Source organism: Branchiostoma lanceolatum, chromosome 3, assembly GCF_035083965.1.
Source record: "Branchiostoma lanceolatum isolate klBraLanc5 chromosome 3, klBraLanc5.hap2, whole genome shotgun sequence".
Lineage (NCBI taxonomy): Eukaryota > Metazoa > Chordata > Leptocardii > Amphioxiformes > Branchiostomatidae > Branchiostoma > Branchiostoma lanceolatum.
Window position 1 is genome coordinate 6,593,283 of NC_089724.1, and position 26,989 is coordinate 6,620,271.

Genomic DNA, 26,989 nt, shown 5'->3' on the forward strand with positions numbered 1-26,989 from the left:
GTCAGGTGATGCAATCCCAGCCCCCTGATTGGCTGCTGTGCGGGAGAAGCTACCAGGCTGTGGTTTGCTGTGGCGAGTGGCCGATTTCCTATTCGCTACAGGAGGAGACGCGACCAATCACAGGATATCAGACCCGCGTAAGTCCTCCAATTTTCCTTTTTCAAAGCCAGTTTTGCCTTGGATTTGTCAGGGAAAGACTAAGGCGGGAAGATCGTGTCTTCTTTAGCCCCAGTTTCCGCACGATCGCCGTCAAAGCGACCCTCGGTCGCCCCCGGCTTGGCGGGACTACTGCGCAGTCCTACCCGCCACCACAAAGCCCCTAACCTCTGCAAGCTGTCATCGCTAAGCTCAGTTCTGCTAAAAATTACGACTGTAGTTCCGTCCCACTGTTTAGAAAGGCTTCCATCTGTGTGTAGACAAACCCCAGATGCCATATCTTGTCCTTGAACCCTCAGATCGCGGCGCATACAAGCTGTAAACAGCCAGTTATGATCGGAATTTGGTACATGGCGACACATGCACAAAGGCTCCATGAACACTCTTGGTTGGTTGTGGTCTGTACTGCAGCATGAAGTTCAACTTCAAGAGCACCATCGTGTTTCTCTTCCTAAACCTGGTACACGTTTACTCCAAAGATGGATAGCTTAACATTTACAAACCTTTGATCACATGCAAATATTATCTGACATATGTGTTAGTAGTGCTATCAATCATCTTCATCATTGTACTAAATTTGTAGAGAATGAAACATAGGTAGATAGCCTGGGTACCAGACCACCACGGTACAGTCGCTTTAATCCTTTGGCCGGGGAAGCAACTTGCCCCTCCACCCTAATTATCTCCCGCGCGATAGATATCAGAGATCGGCTGCTAAGGAGAGACCGGGTGCAAACTCTATACCGCTTATGATTGTTCTCCCCCAGCCAAAAAGGGGTTATCATCTAGCACGAAAGGTCTGGTATCCATGCTAATACTAGTACTAGTAGGTAGACTGATTTTCATACATACAGGTTTCTGGTATCCATGCTAATAATAGTAGGTAGACTGATTTTCACACATATTGTCATTGTAGCTGTCAGGTTTCTTGTAGGGTTTGCGGATTCGATGGGGTGGTCTACAGGGGTGGGCTAGTGGGGTGGGCTACCTCAGCATCTACCCTTTCTGGACCTCAAGGCTGTGCATGGGGGTTTGGCCTCATATGGAATTTCATTGAAGAGGATCTGGGTCAAGCTGTGGGTGGGCTAGAGGGAAGGTAACAGCTGATCACCTGGCAGGTGGGGGGGGGGGGGGGGGTAGGTGCACCAAGACTGGTAGAAAACTAAACTTCTAAGTACTCAGTATACAATTAGGATTTTAGGGAAGAGCAAGGAGGTACAAGGGGAAATAAACTGAAAGTTGGATAGGACAGCTAGGGAACGAGAGAGCCTTTGTTTGACAAAATTTAAAACATATGTCTCAAATTTTGACTAGAATGTACCTGAATGCATGTGCTTGTATACAATGTACAATGTATTTGTGGTTATGTGTGTCAGTGTGCATGAGCGTGGGTTGGAATGTTGTTAGTGTGTGTGTTTGTACAATGTATAGTGTTGCTTTTGTTGCTCATTTCTTTCTTATAGCCACAATGCTACTGTCCTGTTGGTCTCACTGAGCAGTATATAAAGGAACAGGGAACATAGTCCTCCATGTTTAAAATCTAAAACTGGGGATAACAAACTCCTGCACGATGTAAATGTATGCAGTATGCTCATTGCCCACCTCCACCCCCCACTGTAGCATCCCCAAAGCAATATGGTCCTTCAGCAAAATAAAGCATTCTTTCCGGCCCTCCCACAGAGTGACCCATCTTTTCCTCAAGGAAATTCCATTCAATGCTAAACCCCCATGCACAGCCTTGAGGTCCAGAAAGGGTAGATGCTGAGGTAGCCCACCCCACTAGCCCACCCCTGTAGACCACCCCATCGAATCCGCAAACCCGGTTTCTTGTAGCCCTTCTGCAAATATTTGTGGAGGAGATAAACTACAAGAAACCCTTTCACTGTTGCTGCTACAATGGGGATGGATGATACAGGGTCATTGGACAGGAGAACCAAATGTAAAGTTAGAAGATAATACTATCAGGTAAACTAACCAACCAATCTGCTTGTCTTTCAGTGAGGCATGATGGAACAGTTCCAGGGGAATGTGGTGTCAACTGTCAATCAAACCATCACAACAGACCAGATCGCTGCCATCCAGAGTCAGCTGCAACAGAGACCTCAAGCTCAGGTAGCTCTACACACAGTCTCTTGTTTATTCTTAACCCTCTCCCTGCTGCCCAACTCTGTACTAGTAACTAATAGAGAACGGGATGCCAAATGGCTACTTCAGCATGCTAAAGGTCAATCCTATCAATATTTCATTTGTCATGTGAATCACAATATGAACTTAAAGATGATAAATTTCTTGTACAGTCAAACCTGTATTAGCGGTCACCTTTGCATAGCGGCCACCTGCCCATAGTGGTCACTTTTTGTCGGTCCCTTGGATTTTTCCCATTGACATAAGCATTAAGAATTAAGCTATAGCGGTCACCTGTCCAACGCGGTCGCGGCCACTCGATTTTCGGTCCCGCGGGTCTGGAAACACTGCCGATAACGGTCACGGCGCATGGTCGCCGCAAGATTCGGGAGCCTTCTTTCAAATCCCCGCAGAAAAAAATGTCATTATAGCTGCAGTGTTACCCATGAAAATGTTGTACATGGTTTTATTTTGCTCCTGGTATTGGTTTTGAATTTCCAAAACCCGCCAAGGCGCCAGAAATTTGAGACAAATAGAGCCTCTAGGTGCGCGGTCCTAGCGGGACGTTTTGTTTACTTGGGTTACTTCACTAGTAGTACCATGGGGGAGCAGTTTGTTAAAAAAAAGACAGATGCCTTTTATCCTCTAAAAAAAGGTTATAAAGTCATCCATTCTTTGTAAATTCTGTTCTCTTTATTCAAAGAACTTCTTTGAGGAAATAAGTTTACATTTTGTACTATTTCATGTAGAGTAAAATCATAACTCACACATTGCAGCTGCACCCACATTACAGTAGACTATCCCAATGACCCTATGACCTCTCATCTTGCAGCTGTTGTTTTTCCTCCGGCAAGGAATCCGACTCAAACAGGCTGATTTTACCGTGAAATTCCGCAATTATTTGCTGATAAATGATGTCGCCGCGCAATTGAAAATGACACGGTTGTCTTTGGCAACATTTTGGTCGCATGTGCTCCGGATTGGGGGCGGATCGATGGATCGACTTGGACTAAATTTGCTTGTGGAAAAATCCGGACCTACCGAAAGCAGTCATCTTGAGCCGATGGTCGTCTTGTGGAAGTGGTCGGTAGACCAAGTTTGACTGTACATGTTTGTGAATAAATGTTTCTCAGTGGGTACAGAAAACATGTGCCACTTATTACTCGTGGTCAATCAACCGTTTCTATAGAGCGGCCACCTGTCCATAGCGGTCGATTTTGGCCAGTCCCTTGAGTGACCGTTATAGGCAGGTTTGACTGTATGTGAAAACAGAAGTGAAAGTTGCTGTAAGTTTTGCTTTGGGATTCAATTCAGGTGTCTGTTTAGTGTTCTTGTTTTACTCATGTACGACATTCTCCCATGCAGAGTCATCTTGGGGCCTTTAATATATAGAAGTTAATAGAACCACCCTAATGTAAAAACTATATTAAAGGCTGCTGGACAACTCTGCATTGGAGAATGATGTACGCTGGTCTGTTGTGAAAGCATATAGGGAAGAGTAACACCTTATTTCCGTATTCTGTCATGATCAGGTGACCGTACAGGCTGCCCAGCACACCTCCGCCAGTGGGGCGCTGACGGTGACCAGTCCCAGCACACCTGTCAGTCTGACACAGGCAGGACAGTCGCAGCAGCTGCAGCTACAGCTGGGCGGCCAGCAGGTGCCAGGACAGGTGGTACAGGTGAGCCCAAACACACTTGTTAGTCTAGCCTGGATGCCAGACCCCCAATCTCTAACATATCTATCCCAAATGATAGATATGTTAGAGATTCTAACATATCTATCATTTGGGATAGATATGTTAGAGATTTGGGGTCTGGCATCCAGGCTATTGTTAGTCTTACACAGACAGGAGACTGGTAAATGGATGAAATATAGAACCAACCTTTAGTTTTCCTGCAGGTAATGCAGTAGCAGGTATTCTTTCTTTTATATGCCAGTTAAAACTGCAGAAACTTTTACTTTTTGATGAATTTGTACAGTTCTTGGTGGCAAATGTGCTAGATGTTGGCACATTGGCAACCAAATCCGTAGCATTTTTTGCACACTTATAGACAGATTAGCTGAAGAAAGTCATGTAAAGTGAAAGTCGTGTTAAGTGGGCACAACGTCAGGGCATTGTGAGCATCGAACCTGGGACCTATTGGTTCTGAGTCCAATGCTCTAACCATTGCACCACACCGACGCCATGAAACTCTTGTTGAAGATATTTTATAGTAAAAGCTATTTGTTGACAGGTTTCAGGTGCGCAGGGACAGCAGGCTGTGACAGCAGGAGGACAGCAGATCATGGTACAGCTGCCCCAGCAGGGCGGACAGCAGCCCCAGACCATCACCATACCCGTGTCGGGGACCAACCAGCTGCAGCAGATCCAGGTGCTGCAGCCGCAACAGGTGCAGGTGCAGCAGTCAGGGCAGCAGCAGCAACAGGTGCAACAAGGTGAGGCAATGGAATCTAAACATGGTAGCTTTTGTGAAGCCAGTTTCCAAATTTCAAGTGCATCATGTTAGAAGACCTACATTTTAATGCGTTGCTGGACGTATAGAAAAGCTTTGTAATGTTCTTAGATAGTGAATACCATATCACTCACGCTATATCACAGTTTTACATCTCTTGTATGGTACGTAGATAAAAGACATTTGGGTTTGACTTCATACTGAACCTCCAATACGTTTCCAAATTCAATCTGACCTGTGTCTCTACCAAGGCTGTCCGCAACTTGGAGACCCACTCCTCTGTCCTGGGACATGCATTTGCTCGTCTCATTTTCCCCAAAAAACTGAATTTCATGACAAATTAATGAAAATGACAGCAAAAATTAACAACATGGGCTCCCAAACAATGAGTGCGAAAGAAAGAACAGCCGTGGTGGTTTCTACATTATCTGTGTTATTAGTTAATCTTTTATAACAGTGCTTCTATTTTCTCCTTCCTTCCTTCCTTCTGTCCATCCAGTGGGCCTTATCCAGAATGCCCAGGGGCAGATCATCATACAGCAGCCCGTGCAGGGAGGACTGGTTGCCGGGCAACAGTTAGGGACCACGCCCGACGGCCAGGCCATCTTCTACCAACCTGTGGCCGGAAATGATGGCACGATCCAAGTCCAGCAGGGGCAGGCACAGACACCTCAGACTGGTAGGTCATGGTTATCAGGATGGTCAGTTTTCTAAGAAGATTCTGATTGGTCTTTTTATTGATATTTCAGCAGTATTGTAACATTGTGATTCGTCACTACTTAAAGATTCTTTTACTAAAGGAAATCTGATCACATGGCACTGAATATCGTTAAACCTTCGTGTTAGTTTTATTTTTGCATTTTTTGCAGTGCCCTCTCTACCATGATATAATGACACTGCGAATATGTCTTCCCTGTATGGCTATTGTACTATAGAATTGTTAGCGCGAATTTAGAACACTGCGAAAATATCTTCTTTCTTCCTGCCGCAAAATAAAACAACTGTGAAGCTAAATGAATTTAAAGGAGCTACCAGCTGGATCAGCTGAATCTATCGTCGTGAACAGATGTTACAGATTTTCTTCTTCATATTTTTCCATGTTACTGTAAATCACTTTAAAATAGCGGCAGGAAATTATAGCGGTTGGGGGAAAATGGAGTAGGTCACGGCACTTAATTTTAAAGGTGGGAACAAACATTACTATCTCAAATATTAGTGATCAAATATTAGCGATGATGAATTTTTAGCTGTTGACTAATGGCCGTTAAATCAGCTAAAATTAAGTTACAGTGAACAAGTCAAGAATTACAGTATCCCATCTCCTCCAGGTGTTGTACAGGTGCCCACGGCGGTGAACTTGAACCAGACCCAGGTGCTGTCCTCCCCCACAGTCGCAGCAGCTGCCACCACCACACAGCTGCCCCAGCCCATGACCATCCAGACAGTACCTGCTGTAGCTGGGACCACTCTGAATACATCAGGAGGACAGGTGGTCATGGTGGGTACAGCCAAGTCTCTGCATGACTGTTTGTCTGCTTTGCCAAAAGATATTGTGGAAAAACTGAACTTCTGTTCAAAATCTACTGCTAGTAACATAATTCCACTAGGATACATAATTCCGCCACCCTGAAAAGATATGTCCGAACAGATCTCCAACCCAACGTCCCCACTATAATACACTCCTGTATGTCTAAACTGTGCATATCTGGGGGTGCTGCCATAGAGATATCTCAACTTTACCCACTGTTTTTCAAAGTGGTGGATTTATGTAACCTGGTGAATTAATGTTAATGGAGGTTACAATTTTTGGTAGAAAAGACAATAAAAATTAAAAGTTATTATTAAGACACTGTTCATAGAATGAAAGCTCATCTGTGTTGGTAGGTTAGACTGTCAGAATTTTGACTTCTTCTCCTTCACAAGAAATGCATATACACACCAAATTATAACAGTGCTGAAGCCCTCTTCAGGAAAACTGACCCACTCCAGTCTTACTACATATATTGTAGGATGGCCAGTCAACTGCGCAGATAACTGGTGATGATGATGAGTGCTTTGACTGCAGTTAGAGTTTAGGGCAGACTTGATTAACCTTCTCCCTGCTGCCTAACTCTGTAACCAATAGGGAATTGGGTGCCAAACGACTACTTAAGTGTGCTAAAGTAAAGGTGCTTGCATTGGGAATAAAGTTGATACTCTGCTCAAAGTCAAACCTTGTTCACCCCTGTCCAGATGGTGCCAGGTGCGGGCGGCGTGCCCACCATGCAGAGAATACCCCTGCCCGGGGCTGAGCTGCTGGAGGAGGAACCGCTGTACGTCAACGCCAAACAGTACCACCGCATCCTGAAGAGGAGACAGGCGCGCGCCAAACTGGAGGCCGAGGGCAAGATCCCCAAGGAGAGGAGGGTGAGTGGTGCATGGTCTCTGACCAATGTTTTTGAGTGGTACATTGTCTCTGACCGATGTTTTTGCGTGATGCATGGTCTCTGACCGATGATTTTTAGTGGTTTAAGGTCTCTGACCGATGTTTTCCAGTATTGCATGGTCTCTCACTGATGTTTTCCACTTCTTTAGATCGTATTTATTGCTACCCTTGTGATTTGTAGGGCCTAAGTCTATGTAATATAACCTTTGCTACATGTTCTGTAATGTCTTATGTGTGGGTCACGACACCAGCAATAGCTGCCTGTGTCCCACATGTATTGTACTGTCGCTATTCCAATGAAATAAAATTAAAATTTTCTTCTGTGATACGTCTTTTTCTTCACTAGTATGTGCTAAACCACTTTAGGCTGAGGGTTCTGAGCACAGTTTGTTCACAAGACTCAGTAAGGTTTGATCCACTCACACGAAGGGTCTGTTGGGTTCTTCGACATCTGGCCTTTCAGGGGTTTGATTCTCAGACATACCATCACGCCACACCACACCAAATCATCTTAACATCTGCCCTGCTTATAGCAGAACATGTTTGCCCATTGAAATGAACTATAAACTAAGAGCAATTGGTGTGTTTTCCAGAAATACCTCCACGAGTCCAGGCATCGGCATGCCATGAACCGGCAGCGTGGGGAGGGGGGCCGCTTCCACTCTCTCGATGGCTTTGAAGACGACTCACCTCACGGGGTAAGGATACAACTTTCATCTTTTGTGTCTTCGCTTCATATCTTTGGTTTTGTGTTGACAAGTTGGATTTTCTGTGGCAATTTGTAATGTGAATATGGTTTTAGAGGGATATTGGGGTTTTATTTTTACACAATCAGAAATGTCTCACCTGCTTATGTTTCGATGTCTCCCAGACACCTTCCTCAGAGCTTCTGACTGGAGTGCTGCTTCTCGCCGCTATAAGTATAAGTATCCAAAGTAGAGCAGCACTCCAGTCAGTCTAAACATCAAAACATAAGCCTGTAAAACATTACTGGCTGTGTAAAAAGAAAACTCCAATATCCTATTTTCTACCAACCTGATGAAATTATTTTTGGTGGTTTTAAATGGTCTAGACCCGTATGTTGCATATGACCCGCATGGTAAGGTTACAACCATCATTTTGTGTTTTGCTGTAGATCTTTTGTTTTGTGTTGACAAGTTGGAATTTTATGTTGACAAGCTGTAATGTAAATGTGGTTTAAAAGGATCTAGACCTGCTTGTTGTATATGACCCACATGGTACATGTCGGGGCTTGAAATTCATTTTTGGAAATAGGTGCACCCAACCCAACCCAAGAAGTTAGGTGCACAGAAAAAATTTTGGGTGCACCAGATAACTAAAGTTGATGTCAGCGAAACATAATTACAAAGTTTAAAAACAAGAAATACATCAGATACAACAAAAGGTTAATATGTATTGCTTTTTCTGGTACTTACATTTCAAGAATATTCTGTATACTACTGTACAATGATAACCTTTACCCATAGTAAAAAATTAGGTGCACAGCTCCAATTTTGGGTGCACAAAGGTGCACATGCATTTACTATTTCATGCCCTGTACATATTGATACTGCCCACAAATGACAAAGCACAACCTAACCCGTTATTCTTACTCAAGGGCTTCTATTCACAGACATCGCTCAACGGCAGCCTCACCACGACCTCCGCCAGTTCCTTCAGCACGATACCGGAGATGCTCCAGACAACCACGTCCACGGCGGCCGCCATGATGCAGACGCCCATACTCCTGGAGGGCGGGCAGACGGCCAACATGGTGGGCTTGCCCGCGGGAGTACTGGACACTGCGCAGCCTCAGTAGCTGTCACATAAATGTGTCAAGTTCGCAATCAATCAATAGACCAAATTTGAACGCCACAAACTGATTTCGTCATACGGGGGGATTTTATACACAAACTGCCACATCATCGCGCACCGGTCAGGGTACATCGTTCGAACAATTCCATTTCTAATGGACATGTGCAATGACATAGACAGTCTGTGTATAAAATACCCCCTATGACGAAATCAGTTTGTGTTGTTCAATTTGGTCTATCAAGTCAGCTTTTTTTAGATTAAGAAATATAGACTAAGTCCTTTAGATAACTCTAACAACAGGTGAATCTGGTGATGAGTCAAATGTTTAATCCTTGAAGAGTACAGTATTACACAAAGACCTTTGAATCATTACTGGAGTCAAGAACACACAAGGTCACTTGTTGAAAGTCATGAATGAAGGAAGGGATGGCCAAAAATTGTAAAAAAAGTTAAGCTCATCATAATGTGATACAGTAACACACTTTCATTTCATGCTAGAGGTAGTGTTTGATGTGTCTGTTTTTAATTCCTATTTTGTTGGTATTTCGACCTTGCTATACTGGATAAATGGCTTTTCTATGCCTGATTTTGCCGCAAACTGTTCAACTCTAAGGTGCATAAAATGCTGTTTTTGTTTTTACTGTCAGTATCTAAAGACTGTCATGTTGATGTAATTTGTCACAAATGTAGTTGTTACTATTGTATATTTTAGACAGCCCTAGGATTGATAGATAGCAGATTTCTGTGCTGTAGCCGAGAGTTAGATTTTAGGTACACAGCAAAGGCAGACATCAACTTACTAGTATGCCAGATTAAAGATACATTAGAAACATGTCAAAATTAGGTGGGAGTTTATTGATATAAGGAGGTTCATGGTTCGAAGTATGCATGTGCATACTTAGAACACAAAACCTCTTTATTGATAGTCACAAGTTTAACAATTTCATATTAACAAAGTAACATTGTGATAGGCAACTGCATGTCTGTCAATTGGTTTTATACTGTAAATAGTTTCAATGTGTTTAGAAATGCTTTAACAATCTAATGTAGTTTTAGAACACTTGCTATATATATGTAACGTTATTACACTAAACAAATTCCTAAGGTGTAAATAGAGCAACGTTTTTTTTTTCTTTAACACTGTATAATACACAAATTACATTTGTCACATGGCACACTTGATTGTTTTATTGAGGAAAGTAAGAATTACATCTTTTTCTGTAAAGTATAAGATTCTGTCTTTCTCTACTAATATTACCAGCAGTAACTTGAATCTGAAAAGAAATTTTCCTTCTCTACATGTACTATAATTGTATTTTGCACTGCACATCACATACTGCATTGAACTGCAGCATTTGTATCATATTTGCACACTCTTCTCAACCAGTAAAGTCTTGTTACACCAGATATGAGTGATTTTCAGTTGTCTCGTTTCATCGTAGTTTACGTTACATGTGTTTGTTTCTATAAGTTAGGGCATGTTGATTATATGGACGACATCCGCACGCACATCAATTATCGTCCATATCCAAGAAAAATGGTTCCCGCCATACCGTAAATTGTACAAAGAGGCTGCAAAATGAGAAAATACATGCTGTAAATTACAAAAAACATCGGAAAATGAATACAAATGTCGTACAATGCCGAGGTCAATTCCAAAGTCAAAAATGATATTTTGCCATTAGATGACCGCTTTCAATAACTGACACGTTAGTACGTTTAAAATCATACATCCAGATATTTCTAAGGGATTTGTTCATACATGTTACTCTAGTAAAGGATTCTATTTTTAGCTACTGTTTACTCCCCTAAAGTTTTAATGGTTTGAGCCGTTTTGAAGAACTGGAGGTCTTGTTCCCAGGTTCATAAGTGGCGATTTCATCGTTCTATTTAATATTTTTACGTCATCTGTCACAATTTATTTGCCAATTTAAGATCAATTGACATTATTTGATAAGAATAACTGTAGATATAGGCGTAGGACATTGTGTAAGTGGCCCCCGTCGAAAAAAACAGGAATCGGCCCTGAGAACGAGATCAAAAGGAAGGTCAAAGGTAACGTTCTTGGTGGCGCCATTTTTGGAGACCGGTAAAAAATTCTCCCAGCTGTCAGTGAAAAGGTGAGGGATTTTTTCCGGGTTTTCGTTGATTTGTATCACTTAAGTAGGTGATTTACAAAGAGAAGTACAAACATGTTATCCTGGAACGTTACCAGATGTCCAGATATAGTCATGGAAGGACAGAAATAAAGGTTCGATTACGCGGCAAAATTGTGTTTCGGTGGGGAGGGGGGCATTCCAACGTAGAATTTTTTTAATGCTACATGTACTATGGATGGGCCCTCTTGCCCGCAACATAGTCTAAGCCCTGTTTATTCCGATGAAATACTCGCCAAAATGAGATACAGTATGATGGCTAGAGCCACAAGTTATAGTTTATACAAAATATATCGTTACATAAACAGAACTTAGCGAAACTCAAATAATGATTTTTTTTTTTTAATCAATTCGACAGCCTGGTGTTGTCATCGATTCCACGAAGATAAGCGGCTCGTACATCATAAGCATAATACACAAAAGAGAGTGACATCACAATCTTGCCTCGAATTTACATTTTGTCATCCGCTTTAACATTACCTCAGATTAAATATTATCATTTATCATCATCATCACAATATCATAATGTTACAGTATACAACAATAAGTACCATTATTACAGGATAAGCTATAAGGGGTTTAACTTTAAGAGAACTCTGTTTACTGCAGTCTTGAAAGTGTTCACATTTGTAATAACTGGGAAAACCGAGGCTGGCAGTGCGTTCCATAGTCTACTTGTTCTAGGTACGTATGAAGTCAAGTGGAGCTGAGTCTTAGATCTAGGGATGTTGACACAGTATGGGTGGCCACTTGTGGTTGATCGGGTCACTCGCAGACCAGTTGCTAGTGTCGGCATGATTCCTGTGAGTTCTTCGGAGGGTTGCAGGAAGAAGTGCCGGTAGAAGGTACCAAGACCAGCCACTTTTCTCCTATGGTCCAGAGGAAATATTCCTACTCTTTCTGGGTCCCATATGTGGAGTTGTCGCGCAGCTTTCCGCTGGAGTCTGTCTACTAGTAGTAGGTTGAGAGCTGTTGTACCAGCTCCGCTCCATATTGGGGAAGCGTATTCCATAAGGGGGCGGATATACGCCTTGTTTTGCATAGATTATTTTGCATAGATTTGCGACATAAGAAAATTATATCACACTGAGTGATAGCATCACGTAGAGACGTGCTATAGAGACATACATTTCTTGAAAATAACAGATGACCTGTTGGCAGGTCAATAAAACTGCTTTTGCCCTTTGGATAGATCTGCTTGGAGTTCGAGATATAATCCTTCCTCTGTTCGTTTTTTTTGCCAGAAACATGGGGAAGAAGACTCAAACACAGACATCTCCGGTCACCTCAGCAGCCGGTAACTCCCCTCCCACCATGCCCGGGGGTGACGGTCCTGACATGGCCAGTCTGTCACCCCCCTCCCCACATGGCAGGAAACACAGGAGCAGAAGACAGGAGAGAAACAACGTAACCCAACAAGAACAAAACATGTCCATAAGACGAAAAGCATCGTCAACTGTAGTTAAGGAAGAGAAGAGGGGATTGTCTGAGTTGGACACGACTGCCAACGGTACAGGGGTATCATCAACAGACCACGGTGCAACTGGGAGGGGTAGTTCAGGGAAAAGAAAGAAGACGGGGTCTGGGCAACAATGTCAAGGTGACACAGGTATTTCTAGTACAGGATTTTTATCCTTGCTTTGCACTACATGGATTACAGTATTCTCCAAGCAGAGGTTTCCATCAGAGGGGCTAGTAGTGCCCTTCACAAATGAAGGGAGGGCAGCTTTAAACACCCCGGCTACTACTATCCCCCCAATCAAAACCTATGATTGGAGAATAGAATACAGTGTCTGTTGAACATGCCAAAATGCTGCGGCTTAATCAAATTACCCGCCAACATGGTTATGATTTCAATGATAAGCCTATTATACACCCAACAGTCCACCTAATAACCCATAATCACAAAAGACCTGTATTGTGGAGTTTTGCATCTCAAGTGTCTTGTAGTACACACATATGTACGTTCTATGGAAGAGCTTGTATTTTGGCCCCTCTGACTTGTGATTTCTTTCAATGCTTGCATGTGTTTAAACACTTAATCTAAAAACATGTATCCGTGAGTCCCTCTATATCTTGAACAAAATTGCTCAATCAGAAAGGTTCATCCTTTTGTATCTTAGAGCTTGCCATTTGTCTTGCTGAATTTGCTAAATTTCATTGACTCTTTCAGGTGAGAAGAATACTGCAGTAGGAAAACAGCATTCCCTCAACATTAGACAGAAAACCTCAGAGAAGGAAGCAAGAACTGATGTACACCCACCAACATCCCCAGGTGCCCAGGGCCATGGCAGGGGCAAGAAAAGGAAGGACCCCCCTGGTCCCACTGGAAGAAGGAACAACAACAAAGCTGAAGAAAGCGTAAACGGTAAATCTGGCTCGAGACCCTCGCCAAAGAAAAGACGTCACAGCAGAGGGTCAGTACCTGCCTCTGCCGGAGGGCAGTCGTCGACAGAGGGTGCAAGTTGTTTCTCTGTGAAACTGGAACCAGGTGCTGCAGCGCAGGACTCTGTTGCCACCACGGGGAGTAGATCAATAAAAAACAAGAAAAAAGGAAGAACTGGAAAAGAAAAGGAACCTTCTCTTGAAACCAGCCCTGGTAAAGGTGACAGAACAGCAGACAAAGTGACGGGTGGTGCAGCAGGTACCAGCTCATCAAATGACAAAAGACAGAAGAGGAAAAAGGGGAGGAAGAAGGAATCACAAGCAGAGCTGGGCACAGAGGGGGCTACAGCCGCAAAGACAGAAACTACAGGTACAGTAAAGAGCACGGCGCACTGAAGATTCCCTTAAGTTTGTACAGATGAATGTTTATATTAAATCTTGTTTGGCCTCTTTAGAATCAAAGAGCAATACATGTTTGAGTTTGAGTGTATCACATATCTTCCTCTGCAGAACCAGTTGAGGTTGAGAAGTGTGCCATCTGTCTGGAGGAGCTGACAGACCAGGCTGTGGGGACTCCTGCCTGCTGCCAGCACTCCTACTGTCTGGACTGTATACAGACATGGGCACAGGTACATGTATATATCATATATCACTAATATTATTAGACCCTCTTTTCTATTGTCTAGGATGTCACATCTGTTTGGGTGAATAGTAAGATGTGTGTGTGAATGGTCAGATGTGAGGTTTTTAGTTAACATTTGCTGCAATAAATGACTGTAACTGTGAGTGTAACATACTTTGATAAAGAAGGCAACAAAAACAAAGAGAGGTGATTTGTGTTTTATATACACAACAAACAAAACAAGGCTCATAAGAGCCACTCACGTACTGTACTGTACTGTGATGACAGATGTTTGTTCACCTTTGACTTGAAAAGTTTAAGGTTGTACCCATCAGGGAAGCAATCATGAGGAAGCTTGTTCCATAACGATGTAGTTCTAGGAAAGAAGCTTTCGGCGTGTATTCGTGGAACTTCCTCTTAATAAACCTACTGCTGACAGTGTTGTCCACATATGCACTGAAATTTTTCCCACTTGGATATTGCATTGATGTATTTTGCTGTGTATATTACTAGTAATGCTCCCAGAAAGATTTCTGCTTGTAACACCACTTCTTCTCTTGTTCTTATTCCACAGAGGAAAAATAAATGCCCAGTTGACAACAGAACGTTCCATGAGATTGTTGCCCGAGAGAGACTGGGAGGCGCCATAACAAATAGGGTGGGTAATCTGTCCGTGATACTTCATGTAGCTTTTGAGAATTAGATATAGCACTGCAGAAGAATGTGGGCCTGTAGCTGGGATGGCAAGGTACAATTTTTATTTTCTGTATCTCAAAATGAAGATGTTGGGATTGATGTTCTAGTTATTACCTCATGGTTCAGTTTTCATAGATGTCTGTTTACATGTTTGTCCTGTGTTGTCATCAGTATCTTCAGGCCTGGAAATTCATTTTTGGGAATAGGTGCACTGGTGCACCTAACGTAAATATGAAAGTGCACAAAAAGAATTTTGAGTACACAACATGAAATAAAGTACAATGTGAGCAAATCATATTTACAAAGTTTAACCCTCTTAAGAGCTTTAGTCTGAAATTCCAGAGCTAACTTTAAAATCTTAAACAAGTATTATATCAAGGTATAACAAAGGTTGTATTGCTTTTTCTGACACTTAAATTTCAAGAATATGCTTAATACAGTACCAGTGTACAATTGTACCTTGACGTACGTAACCCTACACAAATATCAGTGCACCCACATTCAAAGATTAGGTGCACAGCTCCAATTTTGGAAGCCTGGTGCCATCCAAATATTACCAGGGCTCCTTTTCTCGCTGCCCTGAGAAAATCTACTTTTTTCAGGGCAGTGAGTGTAGGAGCCCGGTTGTAATAGGATGCCACACAAAATTGCGCATGCACCTAGTATTTCGAGCCCCTATATCATAATTATAACCTTCACATCATAACTGCTCCCTGACCCCACAGATACCAGCTCCTGACAGGAACGAGGTCCACCCTGAAGACGATGACGACCTGTTCACCATCAACATCGACGGGGAGGAGGTGAACATCCTGGAACAGCTGAACGGGTACTTCCTACGGAACCAGGAGGAGTGGGATGGCTGGGACGACGATGATGATGGCTGGGTGACATTTGATGAGGATACTGATGACAGTGATGATGATGATGAGGTATGTACATCATAAAGGTTACGCCAAAAAACAGTTATTCAAGCAACTGGATTAAATTTTTGAAACAGTCAGACGCTTCAAAACTCTGAATGAAAAGGTTAATGAGGTAAAGACATTTTAGGATGGTTCAATAAAAGACAAGTCATTGATTCCTTTAGTGACTGACATAAGATAGCAGATGCTGTCTGAAACCTCTGTTTCAAAATTTTATCCAGTTGCTTGTTGAACTGTTTTTTGGCATATCTTATTACCTGGATGTCTGAATTTCATCAACGTACATAAAGGGTACTTTTGATTTATCATTGTATATTACTGTATGCACAAAAGTTACATTGCTTGATCATGTTTTAAAACATTGTTGGCCTGGGTACCATCCTGGTGTGCTTATGCTTGCAACTGGTTGGTGCTACAACTATTAGAGCCCGTGTACACTAACAGGGATGGTACCTGGGCTTTGAAATTGCGATATGGGAAAGGCAAAGGTTGGGAAGGCCAGATTAGGATGTTCTATGAGCAGATGTTGATTAGGAACAAGTTGTAAGATGAAGGATAGGAGAGACTCCAAACAATAGAATACTTGTACAAGTGGTACCTTCCTCTCCCTGTTTCAGTTAAGTCAGCATCTACCTTGCACAAAAGACCCACCATTTCTGATTGTGTCCTCTAGGTTTTCAGATACATGTATAAATAACCGGAAAGTCAACCATAATTTCCTTTTTTGTTGTATCTGTCGTGTCAGGATGAAGATGATAGCGATGAGGATTCCGACACTGATGGGGATGACACCAGTGAGGAGGAGGATGACAACAGTGACATTGAAGATTGCAGCCTTAATGGATCTGAGGGCGTAAGCAATTTAGTTGTCCTGTATTTTAAAACAAGCCACACCAATTCAATTTCTTCAGTCCCTTTTTTTAACAAAAAAGGGGAGTGAACAAAAAAGGGGAGTGTACAGAGCTAAAACTTTGAATAGTGCGTCAGATTCTCGACTGTGTCCCACTGCCATTTTCCCAAGAAAGTGGAAAGTTTGATGCACTCATTTTTGTCTTGGATAAAACTTTTAGCTCTATACTGTTGAATACGGACACAGATGAACTTTCATACTACGGTGCACACAGGTGTAGGTTTTAGTCCTTGTAAAATCCTTTGACTGAAGTCTATATAAAACTGACGTGGTTTGGTGCCTGTAGTATACATTATATGAAGGAAAGGTAATGGACAGGACTACTGTATAACTGTTGACTTTACTATATTACAGGTGCTACTGTGACAAAAAAATGGTGGACAGCTCAATTTGGTAATACATGTAGATCATTTCCCAGCCTTGGTGGTGACTGGTGATTGACATTATATCTAACTTTCTCCCTGCTGCCTCACTCTATAACCAATAGAGAAAAGGATGCCAAATGGCTACTTCAGTGTGCTAAAGGTTAAAAATGATATGTTTTTCAGGACTGGGATACCTTTTATGCTGACCAATCTGACAGTTATCCTGACAGTGATGGTAGTGATGATGATGATGGAGGTAGTCCTGATAGTGGCAGTGAGGACTACAGTGATAGTAATGACAGCAGTGGACGGGAGGATGATGATGATGATGCTGGCCCAAACGATCACTATAACGACGGTGATTCTTACACTGAAGAAGAATCTGAAGAAGGTTCCGGGTATGACGACGACGACCAGGGTGAAAACCCGGATAACTACAACAATGAATACGGTGATGATGGTAATGATGGATATAACAATGGATATGATGATAGTTATGGTGGCTATAGCCATGGATATGATGATGGATATTATGATGGATATAATGACCAAAGCAATAATGACGATAACTATGACGATGGGTATGGTAATGACTACAGTGATAGCCATGACCAGAATTCTGATGCAGGCAGTGATTCTGGTAGTGACTGGTGATGCCTGTCGACACATCCTGGCACCTGCAATTTCCTCCCTGTTATGCTTTGGTCCCAACTGCACTGGTGTCCGTCAGGGGTGTGAAAGCCACAAATTTGTCTTGGTGGTGGGAAACCTTCTGGTGCTCTCACGCTTAGCTCATGGCGTCTATTTGTTACTGGGTCCTCCGTTCAATTTAGGTCTGAGTTAAAATGATTCGGGGTCCCGGCCGGGCTAAAAAATAGCCCAGTAGCCGCAGGGTGTCCGACAGGGCCACGTGGGGGTCACGCCCTAAAGTGCCAAAAAACAGCCTGTGAACTGCCCAGCTTTTTCCAATTGGGATCGAAGCAGTAGAAGGGTTTCATTTCATCGATGGATGAGAAACTACACACTTAGACTGTGTCTTAGAATTTGGTTGGCAGAATTAAAGGGTTGCAAAGTAGAATGTATCTCACCAAGGAGTCTACTTTTCAACCTCCTTGATCTCACATTTTCCTTGTACAGGAAATATAGTGAAATGATTTAGTAAACTTTATGGAAGTAGAAACTAGAAATTTCTTTGTTTTGATAGTCAAAGTTATACTTGATAAATAAGCATGTATAAAGTTACCAACAATATCACAATTACATAACAGTCAGCATTGTTTTATGCAGTGAAGTGCTATGTTCTATTATTGATCCATTATCTTTGGTCAATTAGTTGCCATCATGTTTGTTAAGTTGACCTTGTTAATGGTTTATATAGAAAGAGAAATATATCAAATATCCAAGGAGCTCTTAAATGCACTATGTTCACAACAATTTACCAGATGTACTCTCTTGTTGCAGTGAAAAGTTCCATTTATGTCAGAAGCAAAATAAAGTTCCAAAATTATACTTCGTGTGTTTTGAACCTTGCTCACATCACCTAGACAGGATATATTAATAATGGTTCTCATTCTAACATAGGAGGTGTTTTAAGTATGAATTGTAGTCCTCTGCAATTTAGCCTCTGGGCTCAAATAAACCAGTTCATCTCATCTCACATAAGTCTGTTTATATAAAAAATATAAAAAAAGAGTTTCACGGACAAATACTGTATGTGGCTTTAAGTTTGCTGGGATTCAATTTCACTAGGCAGAAAATGGAGTGTTTGCAGTGCCTTTAAGTTTGCGGTAACCGTTGAAACATTAGTAGCGCTGCAGTCACACAACATAAACACCAGTGCCTTTATGCACAGTTAGAAACTAAGTGCACGGTTTCACATAGCCTGGTCCCAGTCTCTAGGGCTCGGCTTAGGGGTTTTTACCGGGCCCAGTTTGCTTTATTGAACCGTTTCTGATAGCCTTCCTACCGCTACCACTACTTCTGCTTGCCACCCTACTTTTCTAATCCAAGGCCGTAAACACACCCCGAGCGGACTAAGCTGTCTAAGCGGGTGGGGGTTACTCCCAGCGCCGTAGAAATATCGAGGAGCCCCCGATGGTGTGGATTCCAGGCTAGGTTTCACATCTACTAGCAACTTAGCAAGGATGCTATAGACGGACAGAACAGTTGCTTTGAACAGTGCTGGCTTGATCAACAGTGTCACTGATCTATATGGACGACCTAAATATGTATTCAATGTTTGAAGATTGTACTAAAAGTCAATTTTACTATTCTTGTGTATTCGACACAACAAGTGCCTCCAACACATCATAATACTGTACAAAGTACTCAGACAAGGGGCAGACAGGCATAAGACAAAAAATGTGGTGGCTTTAAGTTTGCTGTAAAGAGGTCACTGAAATGGCATACACTGTACATAAAACCACCACAAACATTTTAACATTTACAGTACCTGCTGTTACCTGCTTGAAACAAAAACCAATATCAAGAAGCAAAAAAAGACACATTCACTCAAAAGTCGAAACATATTTTTTTATGTATGTAACAAAACTTGGTAATATAAATGTCATAATCTATGTGTATAAACTCACCATTGCCAACACTTTCTTCAGTTTGTGTTAATCAAATATAACAGAATTCAGTATTCCAGTGGTCTGTTGTTAAGAAAAACATAACCTTCAGATAGCCTACTGTAGAAACCAGGAAGGATTGAATCCAAAGTATCTGTGAGTTAACATGCCAATTCAAATTTTCAGCCCTAATATATTTCATTCAGTGTTGTCTCATTAACATTTTCTTTTTGGCTTTTCCCTTTAGTACATTTTCCCTTTCAAACCTGGAGCAAGTTTTCTTTTCACACAATGCTGTCCTTTACCATCCTTCCCGGTATCTTTTTTCTGTAGACTCCATTGCCAGTTACATGTTATAAAGTGACATTATAAACAAATATATCCAGAACATTTGAATGCTCTACTGTAGTCTACAACACAAAATCTCATCACATCCTTTGCATTTTGTGAAAGCAAAAGGTTCCTACATAAACTAATTTCTGGTACAATGTATATCATATCATCTAACTTCCTTCTTATGACTATTTCCAGCACCATAGTGCCAGTTCGTACTTTTTCTCCAATAACTAGAATTCTGTATAATAACATGGCACTTTCATATCTGGTCAACAAAGAGTGCTGTCATTTTCATTTCAACACCCCACACTAGACCTATACAATCTTTTGAACCATGTCAATATTAACTAAGTGATAAATAATATGAAAAAACAAGTAAATTAATAACTCTAGTTTTGTTAGTTTTTGGCATTCCAACTTGTATACTATGGAAGTCTCCTATTGTCTAACATCTTTTAGAAAACAGATGAATTTTTGGCACTTTAAACATAGCCATTTATTAGTAGCCTCTGTTGCAGGCTCCCTTCGGCTGTTTTCTTTATCTACCGTTTTCTCGGCCCGTAATAATCAGAAAAAAAGTGGGATAAGGAAACGGTAGATGAAGAAAACAGACAGAGGATGCCTGCAACGGAGGCTATCTTATTGGCCAGTACACATATTTTGCACCTTCTCCCTAATGTGTGTGCATAGCACGTCAGCAGAACGTACGCATTTAAGGTCGTGTCCACATATTTAAGGTTAATATCTCACATATAGGTTCATGTAGCTATGTCCAAAGATGTATCTTATGCAATGGCTGTTACGCCGATGCAACGTTGACCAAAGAAAACAAAACAGGTTTGGCAGTTATATTAGTAGCAGGCTAATTACCGTATAGTCGTATACGCACTACGTTCTGCCGACATGCATGGTGGTTATCCCAGCAGGTAAGACCGGTCAAATAGAAGGGCTGTTCCAGTGAAGCCACAGTGGTAGGCAAGAATGTAGATGTCAAGAACCACTTCTGCTCTTTAAATTATCCGAGATGCACAAGTCTCATCATACATTGGTCATTTTTAAATGAATCAACTTCAAACAATTTTTCTGCTAAGGCCATACCTGTCTTTTACATTACTTTTGTCTCAAACAAACAAAAATGCATATACATGTACATCTGTATCAGTATTGTCCCGTTGCAAGAAAGTTAGATTTTCAAGAACAACAGAATGATCTAACAGCAAGTAGTAACATATTCTTGAGATATTGAACTTGAATCACTATAGATGGGTCACACAAACTCAAACTTGTAACAAAAGTTTTTTGTCGTCATCTCGATAAATTTCACAAATGGCTAGGAGTGTGTTTTCAACTGCTGGAGGGGAATTTGGTTTAACTAAGATTTGAACGTTACACAAAAAAATGTCATATGTTCCCAGTCAAATCTGATCACCAATTCTATACTACACAAGATCACAGTCATGTTAACCATATACTAGTGCTAACAACCATGTACTAGTGCTTCCAATGCATTCTGGCTTATTATTTTTCTTTTACAACCTACTCTTCATCAAACTTAGCTATCATCAGAACTACTAGTACTTGAATCGCTCCACCAATGCCCCTGTTGGTAGTAGCCATTTCCATAGTTATAACCATTCCAGATCTGTGCCTGTTGAGCGGCCCAGTGCTCGTAGCGACTGGCCCAGTCCGCTTGTGCATTGCCCAGATGTCTCTGTTCACTGGACCAATGAGCGCCCCGATATGCTGATGCAGGGCCCCAATCATCAGCATATGCAGAGGCATCAGGATATGCAGAGTCCCAATCATCTGCTCTGTCCAAATCAGCCTCTAGAATAAGTGACTCTTCATAATCCCAACTATCATGTCCATCATCCCAAACTCCTTGCCCATCTTCCCAACTTCCTTGCCTGTCATCCCAACTTCCTTGCCTGTCATCCCAACTTCCTTGCCTGTCATCCCAACTTTCTTGCCCACCATCCCAGCTTTCAACTCTTTGGTAGCTATTCCCCAATACTGAAACATCATACATAGTCGCTTCACTCCAGTCAGAGTCTCCTCCTCGGTCATCATTGTCCCTACGTTCTGAACCACTACTAATTTCGATCCCTAATACCTCAGGTAAATAATCCCCCAAAGTTCCCGTATCATCATCCCAACTTTCATCTCTTTGGTTCCGCTCTCCTGAATCATCATGATGATCCATATTCAATTCACTCCAGTCAGACACAGAGTCTCTTTGGTCATCATAGCCCTCACGTTCTGAACCATCACGAATCTCTATACGAATCCCCATCTGATCATCATCCCAACTTTCAGAACTGTCCTCCAAACCTCCATCATAACCCCAGTCCCCTGGACTGTTATAACCGCTCTGTTCATCGTGACGATCCCTCGGATTCCTGATTTCGCCTCTGTTCTGGGCTGGCGGTAACGGATTGTAAGGCGGGATGCCAACCGGTACTACTCCATTGTTCTTGTTCTGACGGTGAAGACATTGGGATGAAAGCGATCGAATGAATTTAAGCACATATAAACTAGAGCACTTTGAAGCAATGGTTTTACAGTGAAAGGTTTTACAACTAAGGAAGTACACAAATTATGGTGGTAATATCAGCATATGTATTATAATCTTGTTCATCCTCTTCCAACAATATGAGATTCTCATAATATGCATTTCGAAGCACCCAAGCAGAAGACCTTTAAGACACAAGTCTCTATATCTTTGAATCAATCAAGCATGTCTTGTGACACTTGTTAAGGTGAGTTACACTGTAGTAGGTCAGTAGGACTAGTGAACACAGTATACTTCACAATGATTAACATAATGGACATACATGGAACAGTGCATGTGATTGGATGACATAATTCATTTGACACAAGATCTGTTATTGGATAACAACTACTACACCAGAAGTGACAAGTGCAGTGATTGGCTAACAAGACAATCTTGACATACACTGTAACAAGTGCTGGATACCATAATAAACTTGTGAGGTTAATACATATAACAAGAATAGCTATAATTGGACAATACTTGACATCAGATGTAATAAGTAATGTAGAAGGTGTTATATATTGTGCTTTTTGCCTGATACAAAATATATGTGAATAAAATAAATAAAATAATAAGTAATGTGACTAAATGAGTGGACAACCTTGTTATCAATAACAACGGTGATTGGTTAAGACTGACAGGTATATGTAGGTAGCAACATACAATAAATCTGATACATTTTGCAGTGTGGTTATGTACTTCACTGTTTCATGGGTGTGATACTGGGGTTTCTCCAGCTGTAAATTTCTTTCTGTCCCTCTCATTGTTTTAGAGCCGATGTCATTAATTTTCGAAGTTAAATCTGTAATTTGAAAAGTACAAATTTCCTCAATTTCATGTCATGAAGTTCAGATTCTCTGGACAGACAGTGTGATATTTTTGTCTGTCCTGATATTCAAATGTCTGTCCCGTGAAGAAAGTACGGGTCCTGGGGACAACCCTGGTGTGATGATCAACAGAGGTGCAGACGATTTTATAACAGCTTTTACACTACTCTGCTTGACCGTGCATGTTTAGTACCAGTGGCCACAGGTCAGTTACCTTCACCACCGGCATAATGTCCTTCCCATCTTGGCTGCACAGTTGAAGTGTCTGGAACTCTTTGTTGTCGATTGGACAGGTGTTCTTCCTCTGTGGAACACAGCAGGAAAGGACAAAATGAAATTCATGTTCACACAGCATGAAACCCCCTGGACAGAGTCGCTTGGAAGTGCAGTGTGAAGACTTAAGCCGACTGCTGCCCATCCGTGTCAGGGACCCCAGCAGCAGTATAATAAAATAATGGATACTTGTACAGTAGTACTACTAGTACTAATACTACTACTACACAGACAAGTAGCAGATCAAATCTATATTGCACCTTTATCAATGACCCCACATTCCTAACCTGGTAGAGCACAAGAAGAACAGTACTGACAGAGGCTTGTTTTGAACGTTGAAGATAGTAATATCTAAACCGAAGAGGGAGTGAGTGAGGCAGCCTTTCCTATCAGTTGATAAAAAAACTCACAATGACAAATTTGACTTGCATTACTTTCCAATTAGTAAAAAAAGGGATTATGATTCTTGGTGGCAAATATGCAGATTTTGGCACATTGGCGCACCAAATCCAGGAATGCTTTTTGGCACACTTTTAGACATATCAGTCGAGAGGCACAGTGGGCGTCACTCCACCGTCGTGGTAGGAATATCGTGTAAAGTGACTTTCCTAAGGGTACAACATCGGGGCATGGTGAGTATCAAACCCCGGACCTACTGGATCTGAGCCCAATGCTCTACCGGTTACGCCACACCGATGCCACATTTCCCATTAGTTCTTACAAATAATGTCTATGTTTACAAAGAAGACTTAGGAAGAGTCTTTATTTCATTGTTGGTCAGCGGTTGAACATACCTGTTGCCAGGTCTGCAGACATTGGAGACAGAAGACATGTCGGCAGACGTCAGGATGTGCCAGCTGCTGGGTCGTCAGCTCAGACAGGCAGATGGGACAACAGTCAGGCTCCACTGCTGTGAGGTTGGGAAATAAACACATTGAAACATTGCTATAGAGACCCAGGGGCACAATAGACTTTCTGCTACTTACGATTCACTACTCACTGAGTCACATGTCCTATCTGCATAACGTGACATCACAGAAGCGGTGGATTAGTGTACTCATTCCTTGACAAAGACTGGAGTTGGTCAGTGCAAAAGTAAGGTACATAAAATTTTATGTCTTGGAAATTACAGTTCAACTTTAAATAAGAATTGCTACATTGGTAGTAATCCAAACAACTTCCTATGCACTCAGATCCATCCGTTTAGATGGCTTTCCAACAAGTATGCTTTAGAAATGGAGAAGTCATGATAACTACACACAGACACACAAAATCCCATTGAAAGTGACTGGTGCTGTATAAACTTGTCAGGAAGAAAAAAAAGGCATTTTGCAATACAAAAAATGCTGGGATAGTTGATGCTTACATGACTGAAATATTTACTGTATTTACCTATCTTCTGTTTCTTGGTTGTTCCTGTTGTGGTAGGACGTTCAACCTGCTTCTTGGCTGTTTCAACTGTTGTAGGCTTTTTAGTCCCCTTCTTGGCTACAGTTGCTTTTGCTCTTGCCTGTCTGTCTGCACCACCGAATGCCTGGTTGGCTGTCCTCTTCTTCCCTTTAGCTTGAGTTGTTGCTACACTGGCTGATGCTGTGCTCTTTCTCCCACCAGATCGTGCTGTTCCTCCCTTGTTTGCTGTTCCCCTACCAGCTTTCCTAGCTGTCTTCCTCTCAGCTGGCCGAGCTGTCCCTCTATGTGGCACTGCTTTTCTCTTGTTATCTTGTTTACCATGATATGGCCCAGATGATTTTGGTGGCCTTGAGGAAGTTGGGTTTCTGCCTTGTGCTGTACCAGGTCTCTGCCTCATTTCTGTTCCTTTACTAGTACCTGGCTGTACGGCAGAATTGTTTCCACTTACAGATGCCAGCTCTCTGCTGTTCTTCTTCCCTTGTGCTGCTTTGGCTCTTGGTTGTAGCTGTACAGATGGCTCTGTTAGACTACTTGCAGCCAGTGCACGACTACCCCGCAAATGTGAGCTCGACCTGGTCTGTATCGGCGAGCGTACGTTGGGCGCTCTCCTCGCGGCTCTATCCGCATGTTGCACACTTGTCGGGTTTGCTATACCTCTCACTCTAGTCCCACTGCTTCCGCCATTCTGTGAGGCATTGTGTGGATGTTGTGGATGCCTACCACTGCTCCTCGTATTGTGATGATGTGTGCCATGTTGCTGACTTCTGCTGGCAGTTGACGTGCTGTGCCCAGCATCTTGATCAGCCTCCCTCCTACCGTTGCCACGGCGATCTCCAGCCTGGCTGGCCACCGCCTCTGCTGCCCTCTCTCTGCTGTCGCTCCTGCCCTGAGCAGCAGAGGGCGGCTGTCTCGGTGCGTTCCTTCTCCCGCTCCTCGTGTGTACAGGACTGGTCCTCCAGTAACCGCCCCTCCCTCTTCTGTCATCGCTACCTTGGGCGGCAGAGACTGGATGTTTTGGTACATCCCTTACACCACTAAAATGACCAGCCTTTACCCTCTGTTGAACTCTTTCTCCTTCGTTTTGCTCTTCATAGAACCCCCTCCTCATTGCTTGTGCAGGAAACCCTGTTGTCCATTCAGCATTATGGTAGGATCTCGCTGAGTGTGATGGTTGGGATCTAGTGCCACCTTTCCTGTTGCCGGTGTTGCTTGTATGACTATGAGTATGAGTGACATGATGTGGATGATATTGTTTTTGTCCATTTTGCTTTCTGTGCTGCTTTGTTTTTGGCATCTTGCTTTCAAGGAAGCTGAATTGTACAGTCGTTCTCTGTGATGATGTTTTCCATGAAATTATTTTACCTGTAACAAAACAAAAAGAGATACATTTTAAGTCTACAGTCTCTCAAGGGGTTTTGTTACCGCATAAAGAAACAAATAGGAAGAGTGATCTTTTTCTGCTGGCTAAATACATCTGGTTTCAATTAGGACTTCCCATGATAAATAAGTGTCCAGAGCAAAGGGAAAGATATAACCTCCTTGTTATGTACTATATGACCCATCATCATCACATTCCAATTTCTCAGCTTTAGTCCAAGCAGTCTAGTTTTACAGCAAACCTAACGAGTAAAATGTACTGCACTTCGGGAGAAAGTAAGAGGTGCGCAGTACCGTATGGGGACGACTTGAGGGAAATAATTAACTCCAAAAATGGACGATACACAAATTCTAAACATGCGGGCTTCAGAAGACACTTTTCACAATTCACGTTTATCGGAACTACTGGTACATTGTTCCAAATCAGTAAACAAACAAAATGCAGACATTAACGTCCATAAAAGATAGATACTCACGAGATATCTTAGGAAGGAACCCCCAAGCCAGGGAGCTGTCGACTAGAGAAAATGTGACGAAAAGATTTCATGCTGAGAAAAATTGGCGCGAAATCACATAACCTTTGACATTAGGACTGGTCCAAATGG

At 42.2% G+C, this 26,989-nt stretch overlaps 3 protein-coding genes across 6 annotated transcripts; 2 read left to right on the plus strand and 1 right to left on the minus strand.

Moving 5' to 3' along the window:
* The first annotated feature begins 11 nt into the window (after window positions 1–11).
* Window positions 12–10,384, plus strand: LOC136429885 (nuclear transcription factor Y subunit alpha-like). Of its 4 annotated transcripts, none has more exons than XM_066419980.1 (9): window positions 12–137; window positions 2,155–2,268; window positions 3,813–3,962; window positions 4,519–4,720; window positions 5,237–5,416; window positions 6,066–6,235; window positions 6,970–7,143; window positions 7,756–7,860; window positions 8,796–10,384. In XM_066419980.1, exons 2-9 carry the CDS (start codon window positions 2,161–2,163, stop codon window positions 8,979–8,981), a joined length of 1,275 nt encoding a protein of 424 aa, XP_066276077.1. In that variant the 5' UTR covers window positions 12–137; window positions 2,155–2,160; the 3' UTR covers window positions 8,982–10,384. The 4 variants fall into 4 exon arrangements, with proteins under 4 accessions (XP_066276077.1, XP_066276078.1, XP_066276075.1 ...); XM_066419981.1 differs by having other exon boundaries at window positions 3,813–3,941; window positions 8,781–10,384; XM_066419978.1 differs by having other exon boundaries at window positions 13–137; window positions 8,781–10,384.
* A 612-nt stretch (window positions 10,385–10,996) lies between these two features.
* LOC136429888 (dentin sialophosphoprotein-like) lies at window positions 10,997–18,546 on the plus strand. The gene is made up of 8 exons (XM_066419984.1): window positions 10,997–11,097; window positions 12,378–12,742; window positions 13,307–13,888; window positions 14,029–14,147; window positions 14,715–14,798; window positions 15,562–15,768; window positions 16,508–16,615; window positions 17,221–18,546. Exons 2-8 carry the CDS (start codon window positions 12,382–12,384, stop codon window positions 17,689–17,691), a joined length of 1,932 nt encoding a protein of 643 aa, XP_066276081.1. The 5' UTR covers window positions 10,997–11,097; window positions 12,378–12,381; the 3' UTR covers window positions 17,692–18,546.
* A 1,009-nt stretch (window positions 18,547–19,555) lies between these two features.
* Window positions 19,556–26,976, minus strand: LOC136429889 (uncharacterized). The gene is made up of 5 exons (XM_066419985.1): window positions 26,861–26,976; window positions 24,990–26,369; window positions 24,392–24,507; window positions 23,539–23,628; window positions 19,556–22,422 (listed from the first exon to the last, which is right to left on the minus strand). The coding sequence occupies exons 2-5, from the start codon at window positions 26,299–26,301 to the stop codon at window positions 21,496–21,498; spliced, it is 2,445 nt and encodes an 814-aa protein (XP_066276082.1). The 5' UTR covers window positions 26,302–26,369; window positions 26,861–26,976; the 3' UTR covers window positions 19,556–21,495.
* Between the last annotated feature and the right edge of the window lie 13 nt (window positions 26,977–26,989).

Coding starts and splice junctions, on each gene's coding strand:
- LOC136429885 (XM_066419978.1), top strand. CDS start 2,161: ATGATGGAACAGTTCCAGGGGAATGTGGTGTCAACTGTCAATCAAACC. Junction 6,236..6,969: donor CAGGAGGACAGGTGGTCATG/GTGGGTACAGCC, acceptor ACCCCTGTCCAG/ATGGTGCCAGGTGCGGGCGG. Junction 7,861..8,780: donor AAGACGACTCACCTCACGGG/GTAAGGATACAA, acceptor TTCTTACTCAAG/GGCTTCTATTCACAGACATC.
- LOC136429888 (XM_066419984.1), top strand. CDS start 12,382: ATGGGGAAGAAGACTCAAACACAGACATCTCCGGTCACCTCAGCAGCC. Junction 13,889..14,028: donor CGCAAAGACAGAAACTACAG/GTACAGTAAAGA, acceptor CTTCCTCTGCAG/AACCAGTTGAGGTTGAGAAG. Junction 14,148..14,714: donor GTATACAGACATGGGCACAG/GTACATGTATAT, acceptor CTTATTCCACAG/AGGAAAAATAAATGCCCAGT.
- LOC136429889 (XM_066419985.1), bottom strand. CDS start 26,301: ATGCCAAAAACAAAGCAGCACAGAAAGCAAAATGGACAAAAACAATAT. Junction 23,629..24,391: donor GTCTGCAGACCTGGCAACAG/GTATGTTCAACC, acceptor TGTGTTCCACAG/AGGAAGAACACCTGTCCAAT. Junction 22,423..23,538: donor ACATTATGCCGGTGGTGAAG/GTAACTGACCTG, acceptor CTTCACCGTCAG/AACAAGAACAATGGAGTAGT.